Raw genomic sequence first — 19,456 nt, forward strand, 5'->3', positions numbered from 1 at the left:
TGATTTGTTACTGGCGAGTGATAACATAATACATAAGTGAAGTGAAAACAATAAAATTTATAACCGTCGTAGATCATAATTGATCAAAATTGCAAAAAGTAATTGTATTGTTTACAATGTTAGCAGTTTTTTTTTCTTTTGGAACCTTTTCTAAATAATAAATTAAAGTTTAGGTACTACAATGTGAAAAAGTTTAAATATCATGAAGCAAAGGGTTAAATTTACCTAAAATCCTCTTAAACCCTTCTCCTATCTGTCCTTCCCCTAGACTCGCACACACACTCCCTCTCTCTCCCTCCCCAACTGCGAGAAACTCGGTGGCGACATTTCATCAGTGTACTGGCAAAGATGCCCGCCACTGGTACAAAAATTGAAAACTATGAGGACTTCGTCAAAGTTCACGGTCTGCTTCTGGCTGCGTCGGGTCTCCCTCGATCGCTTCATCGCAAACTGTTCGATAAACTAGTTTCAGAGACCTTCGACGGTGGCGCCTACTTCCATATCGAGCCCTGTCAGGAAGGACGGCAGAGGCGACTTCTTCTTACCTCTGATTCTATGCCCAATGAATCCAACGTTTTCCTTGTCGACCATGCCTGGACATTTCGTCTTTCCGATGCTTACAAGCAGGTAAATAGTTTTTCGCCTTCGATGCTTCCTTTACATAAGAATCTACTTTTGAGCTGTGGAACTGCAATTACTAGCTTAGTCTTAATCTAGGTAGGGACATTTTACTTGTTCGTTCAATTTATGGTTTTTGCTGGCTACAGAGCGTAGAATACTTAAAACTTACAACCTTTGCAGCTTCAAGAAGTGCCAGGGTTGGTACAGAGAATGGCTTCTTTGATGTGTGTAGATATCGACTTCAATTCTGATGCCGATGATGAGGATGGAGTTTCTCAAGATCACAATTCGAAATTGAATGTCGTGGATGTGGTTCAGAACGAGATTAATGATGCAAAAGCTAAAGGCTATGATACTGTTAGATGGTTGGAGCTTGAGGAACTTGACATTGACGATGATATGCTTCTCTCTCTTGATTTACCGGGCAAGTTTCCGGTCAGTTTTATCATTACCGCCAAGTTATTTTCATAGCATAAAGCATGAGACAAGATTCTTTCGTTATTTGTTTATATTAGTCTAAAATCCGAATTTCTCGTCAATGTTGATAGCCCATATATATATTTTTATTACAGTTGGAGTTGCTCTCGTAACTAATATCATACTCAGGAGGTGCCATTAGTAGCTTTAGGGATTTCTTTCGATTTGATGTTAATAATGTTTGTCTTAATTTTTGTTTTAGGATCTACTAGCGCTTAGCCTGTGTGGAAACAAGCTTGACAGCGTAGAAACAATAGTGCAAGAAGTTACCAAATTCAAATATTTAAGGGCTCTGTGGCTGAATAACAATCCAGTCCTAAAACACGGGTATCTTTGCTGATAAGTTGAAAGTATGGACTGGTTTACAGTTTCTATTATTGATTATTCTTGAGAAAGAAGTTTTCTATTACTCCAGTGATGATCATATGGTGGATACAATTATCCAAAGATGTCCAACATTGCAAATCTACAACTCGCGTTTCACTGATAACTTTGGTGAGTGGGCCTTGGGATTTTCTGAAGGAGTGTATGAGAAGGATAATCCTGGCTGCGTCCATGAAGGAGAGTCTGACTTGCAGTGTGTCACTTCCCTTGATCTTTCAAATAGATTTGTTCATTCTCTTATGAATAAGGTCAGAACAATTTATGTTTTGCTAAATCTTCATTTCATGCTTTACTTTTTGGGTATGACAAACTCTACCTTTCCACGTGCTTTCCTTATTCAGAGAAAGAATTCATATTTTGTGAAGTTCTCCTATTTTCTGGACAAAGTTTCCTGCATAACTCATGTGTTATTATTTTGGACATCACATAAACTTGGATTAATTTCATTGATGGTTTAATGTGGTCCTGTTTTTCTTCAGGCATTTTCTCCTGTCAAAATGCCAGCTCTTTCACACTTGAATATTCGGGGAAACCCATTGGAGCAGAATTCAATTAATGAATTATTGGAAGTATTGAAAGGATTTCCTCATTTACAAGCTTTAGAGGTACTTATTTAAAATGGTGGCATTTGTTAATGCTTGAAAAGAAGTTTGATATTCTTATCAAATTGTTATGATTTTCAGTAGTTTAATTGTCCTTTTTTTTTTGTCATTTTGGAAGGTGGATATTCCTGGCCCCCTTGGTGGAAGTGCTATAGAAATTCTTGAATCTTTTCCCAGTCTTTCTTTGCTGAATGGTGTCCATGCATCAAAAATATTAGAAACTGGAAACCCTGTGATTGATGCAAAATTGGAGCCTCGTCTTCCCAAATGGACAGCTGACGAACCTCTTGCTGATCGCATTATTTCTGCAATGTGGTTATATATCATGTCATATAGACTTGCAGATGAGGAAAAGATCGATGAAACCTCAGTGTGGTATGCATTAGCAAGTTGATTGGTCAAGCAAAAAAAAAAAAAATCTTCGGGTTCTTTTTTGCTGGGTGGTTATTATCATTAACTAGTTAAATTCATTACACATCTAAACTTTTAGAACACATGTTTTGAAGTCCATTTTCTGTTTAAAAGTGTTGCGTAGAAGAACAGAACATTTGGATAGAACTAATAACTAAATGTAACTTTTGTAAAGTTTTGCTAATATGATCCGTGCCTGATGGTTTTCTATGAAATTGGAACACTGTTTTTTTTGTATAATGAATAGGTTGAGAAAATTAATGGCCAACTTATGCTCTTCTCCTGGAATGTAGATATGAGCTTGCAAAATATTATCCAGATACTAGTTGATGCATAGTAAATGTCTAAAGGGCGGCCCGGTGCACTACGCGTCCCCGCTGAGCGAGGGTCCGGGGAGGGGTCCCACCACAAGGGTGTACTGGGGGCAAGCCTTCCCCTGCCAATTTATTTGGCAAGAGGCGGCTCCTAAGACTCGAACCCGTGACCTCTAGGCCACACGACAACAATGTTTACCGTTGCGCCAAGGCTCGCCCTCTATGCATAGTAAATGTCTAAATGAAGAAAATAATTTCAAAACAAGGATAAGGAAATCACATGAAACTATTGCAGTTTTAGAAAAGTTATAATACATAAATAATATTATATGTGAAATGGTAAGTTATACCTCAGTTTGTCTCTATTTTAGTGATTGGAAGAATCCTCAACAAAGAAAGGTATTAAGGGCTATATGATTTCTCTAAAGAATTGGAACTTATAATGCGATAGGTGATATGAGCATTCATCAGTCTAATAGTTGAGTAGAATGGTTTTGTATGGTAGTAAAATGTCCTGGATTTGTCCATTTCCTTTCTGCATCAAATTTTGCGTTGCCATTCCTTTTAGTGCAAATTGTGCCTAATTTTCAAGAATGGAAAAGCTTAATCCAAGTGAATTGTGCATGTTGTTTTGGTTTACCGTTGCTTGATTGAACAAGTCTGCTTGTGAGGTCACTGGGTAGTGCCATTATGATCTTGCTTCTCCCTCATAATTAGATGTATTCATGTGAATCTAACACGCATATGGAAGCACATATGTGCCTAATGATGTGGCCTAAATTGCTTGTTCCCTGCAGGTATGTGATGGATGAACTAGGTTCTGCTTTACGGCACAGTGATGAGCCGAATTTCAGGGTGGCTCCTTTCCTGTTTATGCCAGAGGGGAAGCTTGAATCAGCTGTGAGGTTGCCTCTGGTTATTTTACTCATGCGTTTGTCAATTTGTGCATATTTCCTGAACTTTGCAATCCTTTAGGGTGCATATAAAATGTGAATGTCTTATGAAGCTCAATTGAAAAATGACATGCTCAGACATCTGTGCTTTGAAATAGTTGACAGGTCCTCCAAGTTGCAGTTAAAACAGTTGCAATTTTGAATTAAGTACTTATTTTTCTTTTTGTTTCCAGCTATTCCATATTATGGCCCGTTCAGAATGTCAAAAATGGAGATGAATGCACTCGTGATTTCCTTTTTGGAATTGGGGAAGACAAACACCGTTCTGCCAGGCTGACTGCATATTTCCATACACCACATAATTTTTTTATTCAAGTATTAACTCTGTGGATCCACTGCTCTGCTACTTTTAAATTTAATGTGGATTGGCTCTTGGCTCAGTGCTAATTAGGGAAATTTTTATTCAGGAGTACAAGAAATTCTGTCAGAACTTGCAATCAACAAATCTAAACTCTTTGCCTGTGAAGTCTCCTTCAACTAAACGCTTGTGTCGTGGCGATGGATTTCCTTTGCATGTCTACACTGATATACCACAAGTGGAAGAACTTTTAACACGTCCAGAATTTGTAATCAGTACGTATTATAGCCATTTCCCTGTTGTTTAAGTCTGTAATATGTCCCAACTGATGCATTTGTGAATCTATACATCCTATGAGATCTGTTGGGGTAAGCTAGTAATGAATGCAGCATAAGCTTACCATACTTTTGTTCAAGATTATTATTTGATTAAAATTTGTTCACTACATTTTTTTTGGAATTGTTTGTTTATTAGATGGTTCCTATTCCCACTTGATTTCAGTCTGGATAAACAAGGCCACCTAATTGTCAGTCTACTACGTAGGCAACTTTTTTTATCTTTATTTTCTTCTTTCAAATGTTTTTGCTCATACAATTGCTTGCAACTTATGTTGTCTATTGGTGGACCAATATTTCCTTGACCCAGTCTTACAGGTTCTCATTACTCTTTTTCTTGCAGCATCGGAGTCCAAGGATGCAGATATTATATGGACAAGTATGCAGGTGGATGATGAAACAAAAAAAGCTACTGGAATAACGGACCAGCAATACATTAACCAATTTCCTTTTGAGGCTTGTCTTGTCATGAAACATCATCTGGCAGAGACTGTTCAGAGGGTAAAGAGAGAAACTTTGATTATATGTCAATACTTCATTTTGCTTACAATCCGTGATGCATAGCATAGTATTGATCTTTAAGAGAGCTGTTAATTTTATCTCTGCTTTATTTATTAGCAGTTTTTGAAACCGTTCACCCAAGTTGGTTAGATTTATGAGATTCTTCTTCCTAACAGGCTCATGGAAGTCCTGAATGGTTGCAACCAACTTACAATCTGGAAACACATCTATCTCCACTTATTGGTGACTGTTATTTGCGTGAAAGAGATGGAATGGACAACCTATGGATCTTAAAGCCATGGAACATGGCCCGAACTATTGATACAACTGTAACTGATAATTTGGCTGCAATTATCCGACTGATGGAGACTGGTCCTAAAATATGCCAGAAATATATTGAGCACCCTGCCTTGTTCCAAGGGAAGAAATTCGATCTCCGTTATATTGTACTTGTTCGCAGTATGAACCCCTTGGAACTTTTTCTCGCAGATATTTTCTGGGTATGCATTCTGTGCAATGTTGATTAATCCAGTATGGCAATAAGTGGAAACAGTGCCTTTTGAGTATTCATAATGGAATATCAAGGTCCTTTTGTATTTGAATGTATGCTTTGCCCATAATCAAGTAAGCATCTGCATTCTTATTTTCAGGTTAGATTGGCAAACAACCAATATACTCTAAACAAGAACAGCTTCTTTGAGTATGAGACTCACTTTACTGTCATGGTACGTGTTGAATTTTTTTCGTTAAATCAATCTTCGGGAGAGCCATTTATTTCTTAATTTATGGACTTGTTTCTTGATTTTAATATAATGTGTTAACTTGAATGACTTGCAGAACTATCGTGGAATATTGAATCACAAAAACACACCAGAGTTTGTTGCAGAATTTGAACAAGAGCATCAAGGTAACCACATCTCTTCTTCCATAGTAAGGATGGTGATTTGCAATTGTATAACAAACAAGGTATATCTATATTCTTCTGATATGGATTCTTATTTATGTAACAGTTAAATGGATGGATATCCATCAAAGAGTAAGAAACATGATTAGATCTGTTTTCGAGGCAGCTGCACTAGTACATCCTGAAATGCATAGCCCAACATCTAGGGCAATGTATGGTGTCGATGTAATGCTTGATAGCTCTTTTCAACCAAAATTATTGGAGGTTTGTAGCTCGAAATAATTCCGTTCCTACCTCGTTTTTACACGTTAGATCAGAGAGATAAGACAGGACTAGAATCTATTTGTATAGTTGTTGATTAACTATATAAGATTTGATGGAAATTATTATTCTGCAAGGGGATGACAATGACAAATATTATTACGTTTTGTGTTTATGCAGGTAACTTACTGCCCAGACTGCACAAGAGCATGCCAGTATGATATGCAATCTCTATCTGGAAGCGGAGAAGTAATAAAAGCTAAAGAGTTCTTCAATTATGTGTTTGGTTGTTTATTTTTGGATGAAATCACTCATGTAAAGCCACTGTAATTGATTTACAGTTGTGTTGTGCAACATTGTCTCTTTGGTAGAGTTTGTTTTGTTTAACCAACATTGACAACAATCAGTTGATTTATAAGGTTCTTTCTGTTAATTTTAGTTGAGACCGAGAAAGATTTTAACAAGGTAAAAAACATCATAGGTTCTTAATCATTCTAATTTTTCTATTGTTTATTTCACACGGGATCTAAATAGGGCATTGCTTATTCTATTTTGTATTTTTTACATTTTAAAATAAGTTTTTCTTTTAGTCTCTCCCCAATCACATCACAATGAAAAGCAAATGAAATGAATAATATTTTGTCGACTGAAATTAATGTTCAAAACTGATTTTTAATAATCAACAGTTTAATTTGACTAAAAAAAAAAATAGTAGCTTCAAGAGCATAGCTCAGTTGGTATTCGGGGTTCAAACCCATCCACTTTTTAAATCAAAATGATTCTCAGGATGCTTCTTTACCAACTGTTAAAACATTTAAGCCACATTCTTCAAGCGATTTAAGCGTTTTATATTTACAGCTCGCATGACAGACCCAAATCAGGAGTGGAGTGGGCTTCTTTTCTTGGCTGAAAAGAATACACGCAAAAAATGGAGAAATTGGAAATAAAAGTAACTATTCTAATTTCAGAGGTGGCAAAATTAAGAAAGAAAGTTATAAGTGCGATGCAACAACTGCTATGCTACAATTACTTAGTACCTCAACTAGTTTCCTTGATGAACTTTTATGTACATTCAGTTATCTATTCCTTGATATGTTCCACGCTTCTTGTCCTAATATTCCAGCAAAGATGAAGGAGCTAGAATTTTGTATAGAAATGACAAGTAATCTAAAAAATTCATGGCAGCTATACAGACCGCCCCTCACTTGGTTCAGTTGATACATTCGTTTGATTTCTTGATATGGAGAGCTTCTTATGCAGTTCATGGTTCGACATCCGCTCAATCTCCAATGCTCGCTCAAGCTTTAACAGCATCATAAGTTGCACCAACAATTACAAGGTTAGATCAAGTCGAAGCACTCTTGTTCAGGTAATCCTAGAATGGGATAGATGAAATTAAGATATGGTAAAGGAATAAATGGAAGCGGTACCTTAGCTGCTCGTGTGCTCCATTCCCCTAAAATAGCTCTCAGTCTTTCATTCTCTTCCACATACTGTTCCAGTATTTCATCAATGAATTATAGAAACTTGAAATGGCAGCAGATTTATTAACATAAATTTGTAGAAATTATATATGATATTGCTTAAGCATATGAACAAAGATGGGCTATAGCATCAGGGTTGCAAATACTGCAAAATCGGCTATGACTATTTAGAGTGCATTTTTTCAGAATCACTAGTCTCAATAATATCAGAGAACCATGTTTTTGTAGGCTTACTCATTTCAAGCAAAGGAGTTAAGAAAAGGGAAATAAGTCAGTTGCAAGAAACATCATATAAACAATAACAGAAAAGTTAGCCTAACAATTCATAGATAGAAAAAAAGGGAAAAAAATTCTGATGCAAAACATCATAAGACCGAGAAAGTGGGAGAATGCTATAACAAAGGAAGGCATGCATGACTATTTGAGCACAGCCAAAAAAAAAAGATCAACTCTATCATCATATTAAAGCTCCATTCATTTACGATTACTGTAGCATACTTAAAATAAATGGTGCAAATTAAACCTACTGGAGGTACCTGATCATTTGTAGTCCGCACTTGCTGTATCTCAGAGTCCCTCTCAGCTATCAAAGACCGAGCAAGTCTTAGCTCTGTTTGCAGTTGATTCATCTGTACCATAAGCAAGACGTTACTATACTAAGTAGAAAAATTCATTAGAATATGAAAGTCAAACACAAGGGAGAAGGTGTCGACAACTAAGAATAAGCAGCAACTACAGAAATCACAATGAGCAGCAAGATGATGAGATATGACATATATATTATGTATTATATATTATCTTCATACAATTGTGAGTGTTCATGCGAAACATATATTCAATGCTAAAGCAAGAACATCATCACTAAACAAGTTTTACCTCAGCAGAAAGCGTTCGAAGTTCTTGTTCACGGGCTGCTAACATATGAGCAAGATCAACCTGAAGAAGTACAGATAAAAAATCATTATCTCAAGCATTCCTCACAAGCTCCATGTTAGTGCAAACAGAAGGGACATTCCTCCCAGTGTACTCATAGAAAGCAGATATTGTAATAGAAAATAAGTTATTGTCCTTGTCTAGGAGAGAGACACATCACAGCTAAGCTAACCAAAAAGATAATCACTTGTTGCATCCTAACTCCCAACTCAAAGTGAAATTGTTCTTTCTTGTATGCCCTCTAGTTTCTTTTCGCTCCATTGTTTTATTTCTTAAGTGGTGCTGCTTGAGTTGTAGAGCCTTATATGAAGATATTCCCCCAGTTCTCAGGAAGCACCAGATAATTTATGTAAAGTTGAGCAGAGGCATACTAATGAATCAAAGGCAAACAGGTATTCCTAGAAAGAGAGATCTAGCTTGCAAATGTTGACATTTTAGTATAATAATGTCTTTCTGAAGACTTAAAACACAAGCATCTGCTCCCACTTGACCAAGATCTCAACCATAAAATAAGAGAATTATCCAGTAAAAATGAATGAAGGTTATGTTTTAAGAAAGAAAAACAAAAAAATAGGATGAAGTTTTATCTGGCCAATAATGAGTTATCAACACCAAATACGGCATACAAAGTCATCACTCAGGATGAGACTTAATCTGATACTGATCACAATTCTATTCCATATGAACAATGATAAGGATGCAAACACCAACAATTTCCAAAGCCCTAAAAGTTTGAAAATTGGATGCGAAGTCAACATAAACCTTGCATCTGTAGCTTATACTTCCAGTCATTAACAAATTTAACCAGCAGTGTAGTCTATGCAAATACAATAGACCATCTATTGCAACACCCTTATTTGGAAAAATGAAGGAAAACCACCAAAAAATCAATTTGGATCTTCTTGGAGAAGCCAAATTACTAATTTTAAGCAACAGATATGGTTGTTAACCTCAATACTTACAGTTATAACTACTATATTTATGACTATTCCCTAGCACGAGGAATTTCCATCAATAGGGATGAAGAATAGATTTAATTTGCTTTGATTGTGTTTAAGAATAATTCGTTGTAAATATGTTTCTGATATTTATTGTACGTATTTTCAATTTTATATAATTGTGTATATATGTTCCAATATTAATAATCTCATCTATTTTATGAATTTTAGATTAAGGAAAGCCCTTAAGGCTAACCTTTTATTTAATTTTTAGTTTTGTTTTTAAGTTTGAAAATTGGATGCGAAGTCAACATAAACCTTGCATCTGTAGCTTATATTTCCAGTCATTAACAAATTTAACCAGCAGTGTAGTCTATGCAAATACAATAGACCATCTACTGCAACACCCTTATTTGGAAAAATGAAGGAAAACCACCATAAAATCAATTTGGATCTTCTTGGAGAAGCCAAATTACTAATTTTAAGCAACAGATATGGTTGTTAACCTCAATACTTACAGTTATAACTACTATATTTATGACTATTCCCTTCACGATTTCATATTCTGCAAATATAAGTTCATGTTTGCCAGTATGATCAATACCTGAGGCGTGCTCCCATCATCGGACCGCTCATATTTGCTTAAGCACTCTTGCAAACGAAGAATCTGCATGAGAATGTTTTTATGGGCATTTACTGAAAAAGAAGCACAATTACTATAAAGGAAATATATATGAAGATTTAATGTTACTCGTTGGCCACACCATACAAGTGATGAAACCATCAGCCATTTGTTAAAATGTGAAAAGAAGCAAAGTCATATTTTTAGTTCTAGCAGCCAAATACCTCCTCACTCATAAAATGAAGGTTTTCTCGCTGATATTGAAGCAAAGCCATTTGCTGATCAGAAAGTCGACCACCATCATGGTACCTGTTCCACAAAAGGGTTCTCAATGTAGCATCACAGTTTTTTCATGGATAACAAAATTATTTACTTGATAATTAAATCAATAATAGTCCATAGAATGTTTTACTAGAATGCTATAACTGAGAAAACAGCCATCGATCATGCTATACAAAAAAACATGTCTAATTCTATTTCACTCCAAAAAGGATGGAAAGCATTGATAAGTGGTTGGAGATGAAAAGGTATAAATACCTCAAACCTTCCAAAGAAGTTGATTGTTGGAGTGGAGAATATAGTGACTTCAAAATATCAGGCTGAGAATCTAATGAATTGTACTGATGCAAATAACCTGCAAGAAAAAGGAGAGGAACAGTAAGATGAAAAATAGCAAAATGACGAATCCTGTCTAACAGATTGATTTATGAACTTACATACTGTAAGCAGGTACACATGGTATAATTCTCCAGTTAGATAAAATGAGCCTAACAGTTGTCAACATTTCTATAAATGACTTCAGCAAAATAAGTTATCCCAAAGTGGAAACTTCATTTAGCATAACAAATGTTCTCTGAAAATTAAGAATTACCAAAGACGCTACAATAAGTTTCAGTAACAGCCATTAGCATAAAAAATGCCCAGCAGAGTAGAAGTAAACAGTTACAGTTGCATAATGAAGAAACACTCATCTAGACCACCTATGAGATTATATGATTATCAATGGAACCTTTTCGTGCATAAATGATGTAAGGTAGCATTAGACATCAAGATATGTAAACTTACCAATATAGACACTCATAAAGGATATTGCACATATAACCTCAGCCAACACAATGATCCTGCAGATTTATAAGCTAAGAAATGTTCAGTACATATTTCAGAAGGTAAATCTAAACAAGCAAAATGTGATTCATTGTCACCGTGTTGCGAAACAGATAACAAAGACAGAATGCCAAATATAAATAAAGATCCACTCTTCAGAGCACAAATTGAAATGGCTAATATTAAAAGTTGGTACTACATGTACCTCAGTAGTGCAGAGATCGAAAGAAAGCTGATATGGGGTTTCCATACAATGATAAGCAGCATAGCAGCAGTTCCTACAGTTTCCAAAAGCATTGAATATATTTTGACAGTAAAAAAGTTCAAAGGCATAGAACAGAAAGATACAGAATCAGAAATTTCTTATTGTGTAGGTGCGCTTTATTAGCATCACAGACACACAAAAAAAAAAGCGGTTCTTCTAACATTGATACATCAAGCTTATATGCAATATTCGTTAACCAACCATTCTTCCCATACATTGGGCATAAAGTTGCATATTTGCAACTTAGCAGCTCAACAGAAGTTATATCAGTGTGTTTGTAAGAAAGAAGGACAAAGGAAGAATACCATATGCAGTAATGGCAAATGGTAACCGTACAATATGCTTCAACTTCTGGCTGAAACTATAATAACCCTACAAAAGAAATGAGCATGTAAAAAAAAATCCACAGTAGATAAAAGGTTAACTGAGAAGCATAAGTTTTTTGACAATCCAATAGCATTGAAAAAAAGGGCAATAAAAGATAGCTCTAGGATAACTTCTATGGCAATTTCTACACTTCTTATAGAAGTGAGATGTACAAGTCATGAGAGTTCACATAAACACATGTCAAGGGATACAGAGCCATCAATTTGAGGGAAAAAAATTCCAGCAAGTGCAGACCACTTATTTTGGGAGGAGAAAACACAAGCTGAACTATCCAAAGACTATAAATTAGCGTTTTAGTGCATTCTGAAAGAAAAGTACCTGCAAACGTATTTTTTGGACTTGAGAAACGAAATACTGTTGGAAGATGCCTGAAAGAGTGAAATGAATTCATTAAAACTGTCGTAAATGGAGGGGGAAAAGGCTCCAGTAAAACTCACCAGTAACTACTAGAAGAGCAACATCACAACTACAAAGCAAAGAGGGGACATATCTGTGAGGAAACACCAGAGGAGCTGCAGCTCCCAAAACAGAATAACCTGCCTAAAATTGCAGGACAATCAATCAATACCACATTTATAAAATTCCAAAATCATTCAATAAAGAATAAGAGAAACATTAGACTTGCCAGTAAAACACAGTAGAGAACAGCTCCAAAAACACTCCTCCGTTTCCGATGACCACATAACGGAGCCTCGTGGAGTATATCGACAAAACTAGAAAATAGCAGAAGAAAACCCAAAGCGATCAAAATTGAGGCACAGTAATCGAAAAACAAACGAGAAAATGTGGTTTCAAAGAATGCAAGGAAGGAAAAGAAATTCTCACAGAGCGTTTTCTTCACGAGATGCAGATGGCGAATTGCCATGCCTGTCTGTAGACATCTTCTTCATTCACCTTGTAGGGGCTACTACTTTTTGTTGAATTTATCTTTTCTCAAAGATGCATTAGGTGACGATTTAGATCATTATTTTGTGGAGTTTTCTGGTTGAGAGTTGAGAGTGATGGTTTCGCAGGTTGCAGAAAGCGAGTCGTTTATCAGAATTTGGAAATGTTTTATTCGAGATTGACGATTGTCAAGTAAATGAGAATTGGGAATATCATCAAAAGTCAAGGACGAGTTGGTGGGCCGGACCTAGCCCATGTAACTTTCTTCAAGAGTCTAAGGTTCGTATATAAATATCATAATTAAATATAAAATTACAACTAAATTAGATTATCAAACTTAATTTTGAATATATCATATATAACAAATAAAGTATATTTTTACTCTTTAATTTAAAACTTCTAAACTCAAATTCATAAATTGACCATATATTCTAGATCTCTAATTTAGATTAAAAATAAAAATTTTATTAGTTTGATATAATTCAAAATTATAACTTAACATTAATTATAGATAATTTTTTAAAAGTGAATTTGTATGTAAGTTTTCTTTTTAAATTTTAATAATGTTGCCTCTTTTACAGATTAAATTTTCATCTGCTTTTTGCACTATTCTTTTCTTATTTTCTGTGCAAATTACATCATCTGAAGTTTCAAATTGTTATCTTTTGAAGATCTACTTTGAGTAGGAAGAAGGAATGAAGTTTGTCTTCCTTCTTCCTATTCCATCGGGTTATATTTGATGTGTTTTCCTTTGTTATTTTTTTCTTTTTAGTCAGTTTCCATATATTTTATCAGATATCTTCATCCGTTTAAATTGTATTTGCTCTTTAATATTCTTTCATTTATATCATTTACGAATTTAGAAAGTGCGGAAGCGGTTTATCTTGTTCGTGGATCAATAGATCTACGTGGTTGCATCAAAAGAAATGACTTAGATCCGAATATTCGGAATGACCTAAATGCTGAAGCTTGGATTGCATCTACTTTTCTGCATATTTCGATTTAAGATAATTATATGTTTTATTATTGTTTTATGTTTTTGTATGCCTTTATGGCATTTTTTGCTCTTTGTAGTCATTTTAGTCTCTATGTAGATCTTGTAAGGCTGATTTGTCACGTCCGTGACTACATTTCTAGAATTTATATTAATATATATTATAATTATTGGGTGTGTGAAGTTAATTTGGTACTATAGGAAAAGTTTGGAGTTAATTTGAGGGTTTTATATATAAATTAAAAGTTATGATAATTTTTAAAAGATTATATAAAAATGGAGGATCAAAAGGGATATTTACCGAATTTGGAATATAAATCCCAGACATTCGAGCATCTTCCTTATTCTTCTTTTCTTACTTTTCTATTTCATTTGCTTTCATTTTTATCAAATCGTTCTTCGACCGTTTTTTCACCGTTTCTTCGATTTACGGAGATTCGACCGTCCGAATCACTCGAAATTGGAACTATAGCATCCTTATGCATAGATCTAAGACCTAACCGAAGAGTTTTTGAGTTTCGGCAGTATTTGGAGGGAAACGGCTTAGACAGGATTTAGAGGCGAATTGAACGGGTGTATTTCCCTCAATTAGTGACCAAGGTAAATAACTATCAACTATATTTTGAGTTTTATGTATACAGATATATATATATAATCAAAGAAGTTTTAGAAATTGATATTTTAGGGTTATGCAGGAATTTTATAAAATTGGGGTTTTTCCTAATTTTGCTTTTTATTGTGAAATTACGGTTCAAATGAAGCTATTGATTATGCTTTTATGTGAATTTCAGATTTTACTTAATTATGTTGATTTAAGGCTTAATTTGGTTGATTTACATATATACATATATGTTTTTGGTTTCAATATATATCTATATTGAACAAAATGAATTTGATGATTTCTTACGAATTGTTTTTGGATTGAGAAATCTGTTGCGGTTATTGTTGTTATTATTTTGGATTGAAGTCCAAATATGATTTTTATGATACAAAAGGGCTAATTGAAGCCAAATGATTTATGGTTATGAAATAGTTTGGAATTTGATTGTGAAAGGATATTTGAGCACATTATGATTTTATGATTTTATATCCATCGAGAGTTATCCAGATCGGTGGTTTTATATTTGAAGACCATGTTCAGTGAGGGACATGGCCTGTGTACACAGTGTGAAAGACCTATTGGGTATGGCAAAGAAGTGTCGGGTAAGACCATATGGGATATGCAATGTTAAGAGACGTCTCGACTATATATGTGGTTATGGATTGATACTTACGGGGAGAAACTCGAGGATGGATACAATGTTTTAAGTTCATTTGGATTATGTTTTCGGTTATGATTGATTTTGATGTAAGGTTTTACGATTTGGTTTGATAAAACATTTATTTGATTACAAGTTGGTTTGATAAAACATTTATTTGATTATGACTTGGTTTGATGAAACGTTTATTTGTTTTGATTCGTTTTGATAAGATGCATTATAAAAGGTTTTGATTAAATCCCTTTATAAATGTATATATACAACTATGTTAAGTAAAGTTGGTTTTTATAGCTGATAGTTTCTTACTGAGATTTTTGTCTCACGTTTTTAAATGTTTAAATGTTTTTAGGTGAGAAAGTACAGGATATAGAGGAAGTTACCGGCCGTTTAGGCGAGGTTTGGAAGTTGGCTACTTATTGTGGGAATTATGGTTAGAACTTTGGTAGTTCAATTGTAATATAATGGCGTTGGATAATTTGGAGACTCTTAAGTATTGATTATGATCTTTCTGTTTCACGCCCGATGCCGATTGAGGTCGTTTAGGGTCGGGTGTGACAGTTTGGTATCAGAGCTCTAGGTTAAATTATTCGGACCTAAGGTTGATAGTAATTGAGGAATATCGATATTTGGTAATATCTAATGGAGGAATATGGATATTTGGTGATAGCTAAGAAATAATCGATAGTAATTGAGGAATATGGATATTTGGTGAAAGCTAAGAAATAATTTGAAATTTTTCGAGGATTGAGTAACGAGCTAATGAGGGGTAGCAATGGAATTTGATGGTTAGTAAAATATTGGGTGTATGAAAATTTGCAAATTATTTGATATTTGGTGATATGGGTTACATACTTGATATTAAGTATGACTTGGAGTTGATATTCGAGAGTTTAAGAGTTAGCTTACAACCATATATATATATATGAGATATGAGTAAATTATACCTTTTGAGCTAGAGCTAATAGAGAATTGTCTATATAGGTGCTGTGGGAGAATCAGATTCGTATCTGAATCTTATGATGTATTTTTTGACCAGATAGAGGTCGAATTTGTCATGGAGTCCTAAATGAAAGTTCTTTATTATTAACTTACGTTTCCAGAGGTTTTTTGATCGCCTTAATCGGACTCCGTATGAAAAAGTTATGCTGAAAACGGCATATGTTGGTCATTTTAGCGTTAAACCAGAATTTGGTTTTTGCTTCGATTTTTCTCCTTGTTTGAGAGACATTGCTACTGGTTTACATGATAAGTTGGTCTTCTTAGGAATATAGGAAATTGAGGAAATGATAAAGTGATAAATTGAAGATAATAGATATGGGATTGAGAAAGATAAAATATGGAGGTTTCATTTAATGGGTTTGAAAGTTGATTCATGATTGGGAGATTCTAACATGAATTTAGTGTATTATAGAATCTTAAGTTGAATAAATGAGATCTGAAATTTAAATTACTGTTTTGTTGGTGAACTTCATTGGGTTGAGGTTTAGAATTATTGAGAGTTATATCAATGATGTTTAGAGAGATACCGATGTTAGTGATCAATGAGAAGTAATGTGAGAGAATATATTAGAGTTCATGACTTGATGGTAAGCTTAAATAGTTTTTGAGGAAATAATTAAGATATGAATTTTGAGGACAAATTTTTCTGATCTTAAGCACAGTTTGAGGTAGGAAATTAAGAGATAAATATGATATAAGAGGATATATATGTTGCTAATTGAAATTTTATAGTACATATATCGTTAATATAAGTTCTTTTTAGTTGAAGTTTGTGTGATTATGGTTTGAGTTTCTATAAGGATCAAATTGAGTGTTTATAGATCAAATAAGAAAATCGAATGATATTATAGATTCATTGACTTTTATTGTTGTAAATATATTATTTGGAGTTTGGAGAAGACAAAAAAACATTGATTGTCGTAATTTAGGTACTCTATATTTCTTGATTATATAGTTTGGAGAAACGATTGAAGTTTGTTTGGTTAGATTGATGGTATACATAGTAGTGAAAAAAAAATAGCATGTTAGCTTAATTGATTTGGAGGAGTTAAATGGAGAATTATAAGAATGATATTGATATTAAGATTTTATGGAAATGAGTCTTATTGATAGGAAATTGTATCATCATAATGAGGTTTATATTGGTGATGTTGATGTTTATGAAATGACTCTTATAAGAGTGATGGTGATGCTAATGATTGAAGATTATAATATAAATAGTTATTGGAGTGAACAATTATAGATTTAAGTATTATTATGATGAAATATGATTATAGGTGTATGATGTTTATTGATTCGAAATATGATATCATACATATTAGCGGTTCAAAAGTGATATTTTTGAAGTCTGTAGAACTTGGAGATAGGTAAAATATATTTGATATATATGCAATTGATGGAATCAATTGTGATTTAAATCTATTAAAGTGAGATTTGGTTTAATGATAGGAAGATATGAATAGTAAGTATATCATATGATATAAAATTGAATATATATGATATTTGAAGTTTTATTGTGGATTATTGGTGACAGAATTGACTAAGTTGAAGTTTAGAGTTACTAAGAGTTATGTATAAATAATTGTTACAGTGATGTGGATATGGATAAATGATGGAGTTAATAGAATGAAATATTAGAATATGTGGTCTTATGATGATTATGAGGAATCATGGTTTCGGAAGGAAATTAAGATAGATTAGAGAATATGAATTTCGTGGACGAAATTTCTTAAGGTGGGGAGAATTGTCACGTCCGTGACTAAATTTCTAGAATTTATATTAATATATATTATAATTATTGGGTGTGTGAAGTTAATTTGGTACTATAGGAAAAGTTTGGAGTTAATTTGAGGGTTTTATATGTAAATTAAAAGTTATGATAATTTTTAAAAGATTATATAAAAATGGAGGATCAAAAGGGATATTTGCCGAATTTGGAATATAAATCCCAGACATTCGAGCATCTTCCTTATTCTTCTTTTCTTACTTTTCTGTTTCATTTGCTTTCATTTTTATCAAATCGTTCTTCGACCGTTTCTTCACCGTTTCTTCGATTTACGGAGATTCGACCGTCCGAATCACTCGAAATTGGAACTATAGCATCCTTATGCATAGATCTAAGTCCTAACCGAAGAGTTTTTGAGTTTCGGCAGTATTTGGAGGGAAATGGCTTAGACAGGATTTAGAGGCGAATTGAACGAGTGTATTTCCCTCAATTAGTGACAAAGGTAAGTAACTATCAACTATATTTTGAGTTTTATGTATACAGATATATATATAATCAAAGAAGTTTCAGAAATTGATATTTTAGGGTTATGCAGGAATTTTATAAAATTGGGGTTTTTCCTAATTTTGCTTTTTATTGTGAAATTACGGTTCAAATGAAGCTATTGATTATGCTTCTATGTGAATTTCAGATTTTACTTGATTATGTTGATTTAAGGCTTAATTTGGTTGATTTACATATATACATATATGTTTGTGGTTTCAATATATATCTATATTGAACAAAATGAATTTGATGATTTCTTACGAATTGTTTTTGGATTGAGAAATCTGTTGCGGTTATTGTTGTTATTATTTTGGATTGAAGTCCAAATATGATTTTTATGATACAAAAGGGCTAATTGAAGCCAAATGATTTATGGTTATGAAATAGTTTGGAATTTGATTGTGAAAGGATATTTGAGCACGTTATGATTTTATGATTTTATATCCATTGAGAGTTATCCGGATCGGTGGTTTTATATTTGAAGACCATGTTCAGTGAGAGACATGGCCTGTGTACACAATGTGAAAGACCTATTGGGTATGGCAAAGAAGTGTCGGGTAAGACCATATGGGATAGGCAATGTTAAGAGACGTCTCGACTATATATGTGGTTTTGGATTGATACTTACGGGGAGAAACTCGAGGATGGATACAATGTTTTAAGTTCATTTGGATTATGTTTTCGGTTATGATTGATTTTGATGTAAGGTTTTACGATTTGGTTTGATAAAACATTTATTTGATTACAAGTTGGTTTGATAAATCATTTATTTGATTATGACTTGGTTTGATGAAACGTTTATTTGTTTTGATTCGTTTTGATAAGATGCATTATAAAAGGTTTTGATTAAATCCCTTTATAAATGTATATATACAACTATGTTAAGTAAAGTTGGTTTTTATAGCTGATAGTTTCTTACTGAGATTTTTGTCTCACGTTTTTAAATGTTTAAATGTTTTTAGGTGAGAAAGTACAGGATATAGAGGAAGTTACCGACCGTTTAGGCGAGGTTTGGAAGTTGGCTACTTATTGTGGGAATTATGTTAGAACTTTGGTAGTTCAATTGTAATATAATGGCGTTGGATAATTTGGAGACTCTTAAGTATTGATTATGATCTTTCTATTTCACGCCCGATGCCGATTGAGGTCGTTTAGGGTCGGGTGTGACAGTTTGGTATCAGAGCTCTAGGTTAAATTCTTCGGACCTAAGGTTGATATAATTGAGGAATATCGATATTTGGTAATACCTAATG

At 33.7% G+C, this 19,456-nt stretch overlaps 2 protein-coding genes across 2 annotated transcripts; one reads left to right on the forward strand and one right to left on the reverse strand.

Moving 5' to 3' along the window:
• The first annotated feature begins 244 nt into the window (after window positions 1–244).
• On the forward strand, window positions 245–6,579 carry LOC136203292 (uncharacterized). The gene is made up of 15 exons (XM_065994411.1): window positions 245–627; window positions 802–1,056; window positions 1,301–1,425; window positions 1,514–1,730; window positions 1,962–2,087; window positions 2,203–2,459; window positions 3,607–3,714; window positions 3,936–4,077; window positions 4,170–4,335; window positions 4,739–4,896; window positions 5,073–5,396; window positions 5,547–5,621; window positions 5,734–5,803; window positions 5,907–6,064; window positions 6,242–6,579. Exons 1-15 carry the CDS (start codon window positions 349–351, stop codon window positions 6,389–6,391), a joined length of 2,610 nt encoding a protein of 869 aa, XP_065850483.1. The 5' UTR covers window positions 245–348; the 3' UTR covers window positions 6,392–6,579.
• A 413-nt stretch (window positions 6,580–6,992) lies between these two features.
• On the reverse strand, window positions 6,993–12,857 carry LOC136203821 (protein FIP1). The gene is made up of 14 exons (XM_065995061.1): window positions 12,620–12,857; window positions 12,416–12,507; window positions 12,232–12,330; window positions 12,113–12,162; window positions 11,713–11,779; window positions 11,348–11,420; window positions 11,104–11,159; window positions 10,576–10,672; window positions 10,263–10,347; window positions 10,021–10,083; window positions 8,422–8,481; window positions 8,082–8,174; window positions 7,492–7,554; window positions 6,993–7,363 (listed from the first exon to the last, which is right to left on the reverse strand). The coding sequence occupies exons 1-14, from the start codon at window positions 12,682–12,684 to the stop codon at window positions 7,247–7,249; spliced, it is 1,080 nt and encodes a 359-aa protein (XP_065851133.1). The 5' UTR covers window positions 12,685–12,857; the 3' UTR covers window positions 6,993–7,246.
• Window positions 12,858–19,456: the final 6,599 nt, after the last annotated feature.

Source organism: Euphorbia lathyris, chromosome 8 (genome assembly GCF_963576675.1).
Source record: "Euphorbia lathyris chromosome 8, ddEupLath1.1, whole genome shotgun sequence".
In the NCBI taxonomy this organism is placed as follows: Eukaryota; Viridiplantae; Streptophyta; class Magnoliopsida; order Malpighiales; family Euphorbiaceae; genus Euphorbia; species Euphorbia lathyris.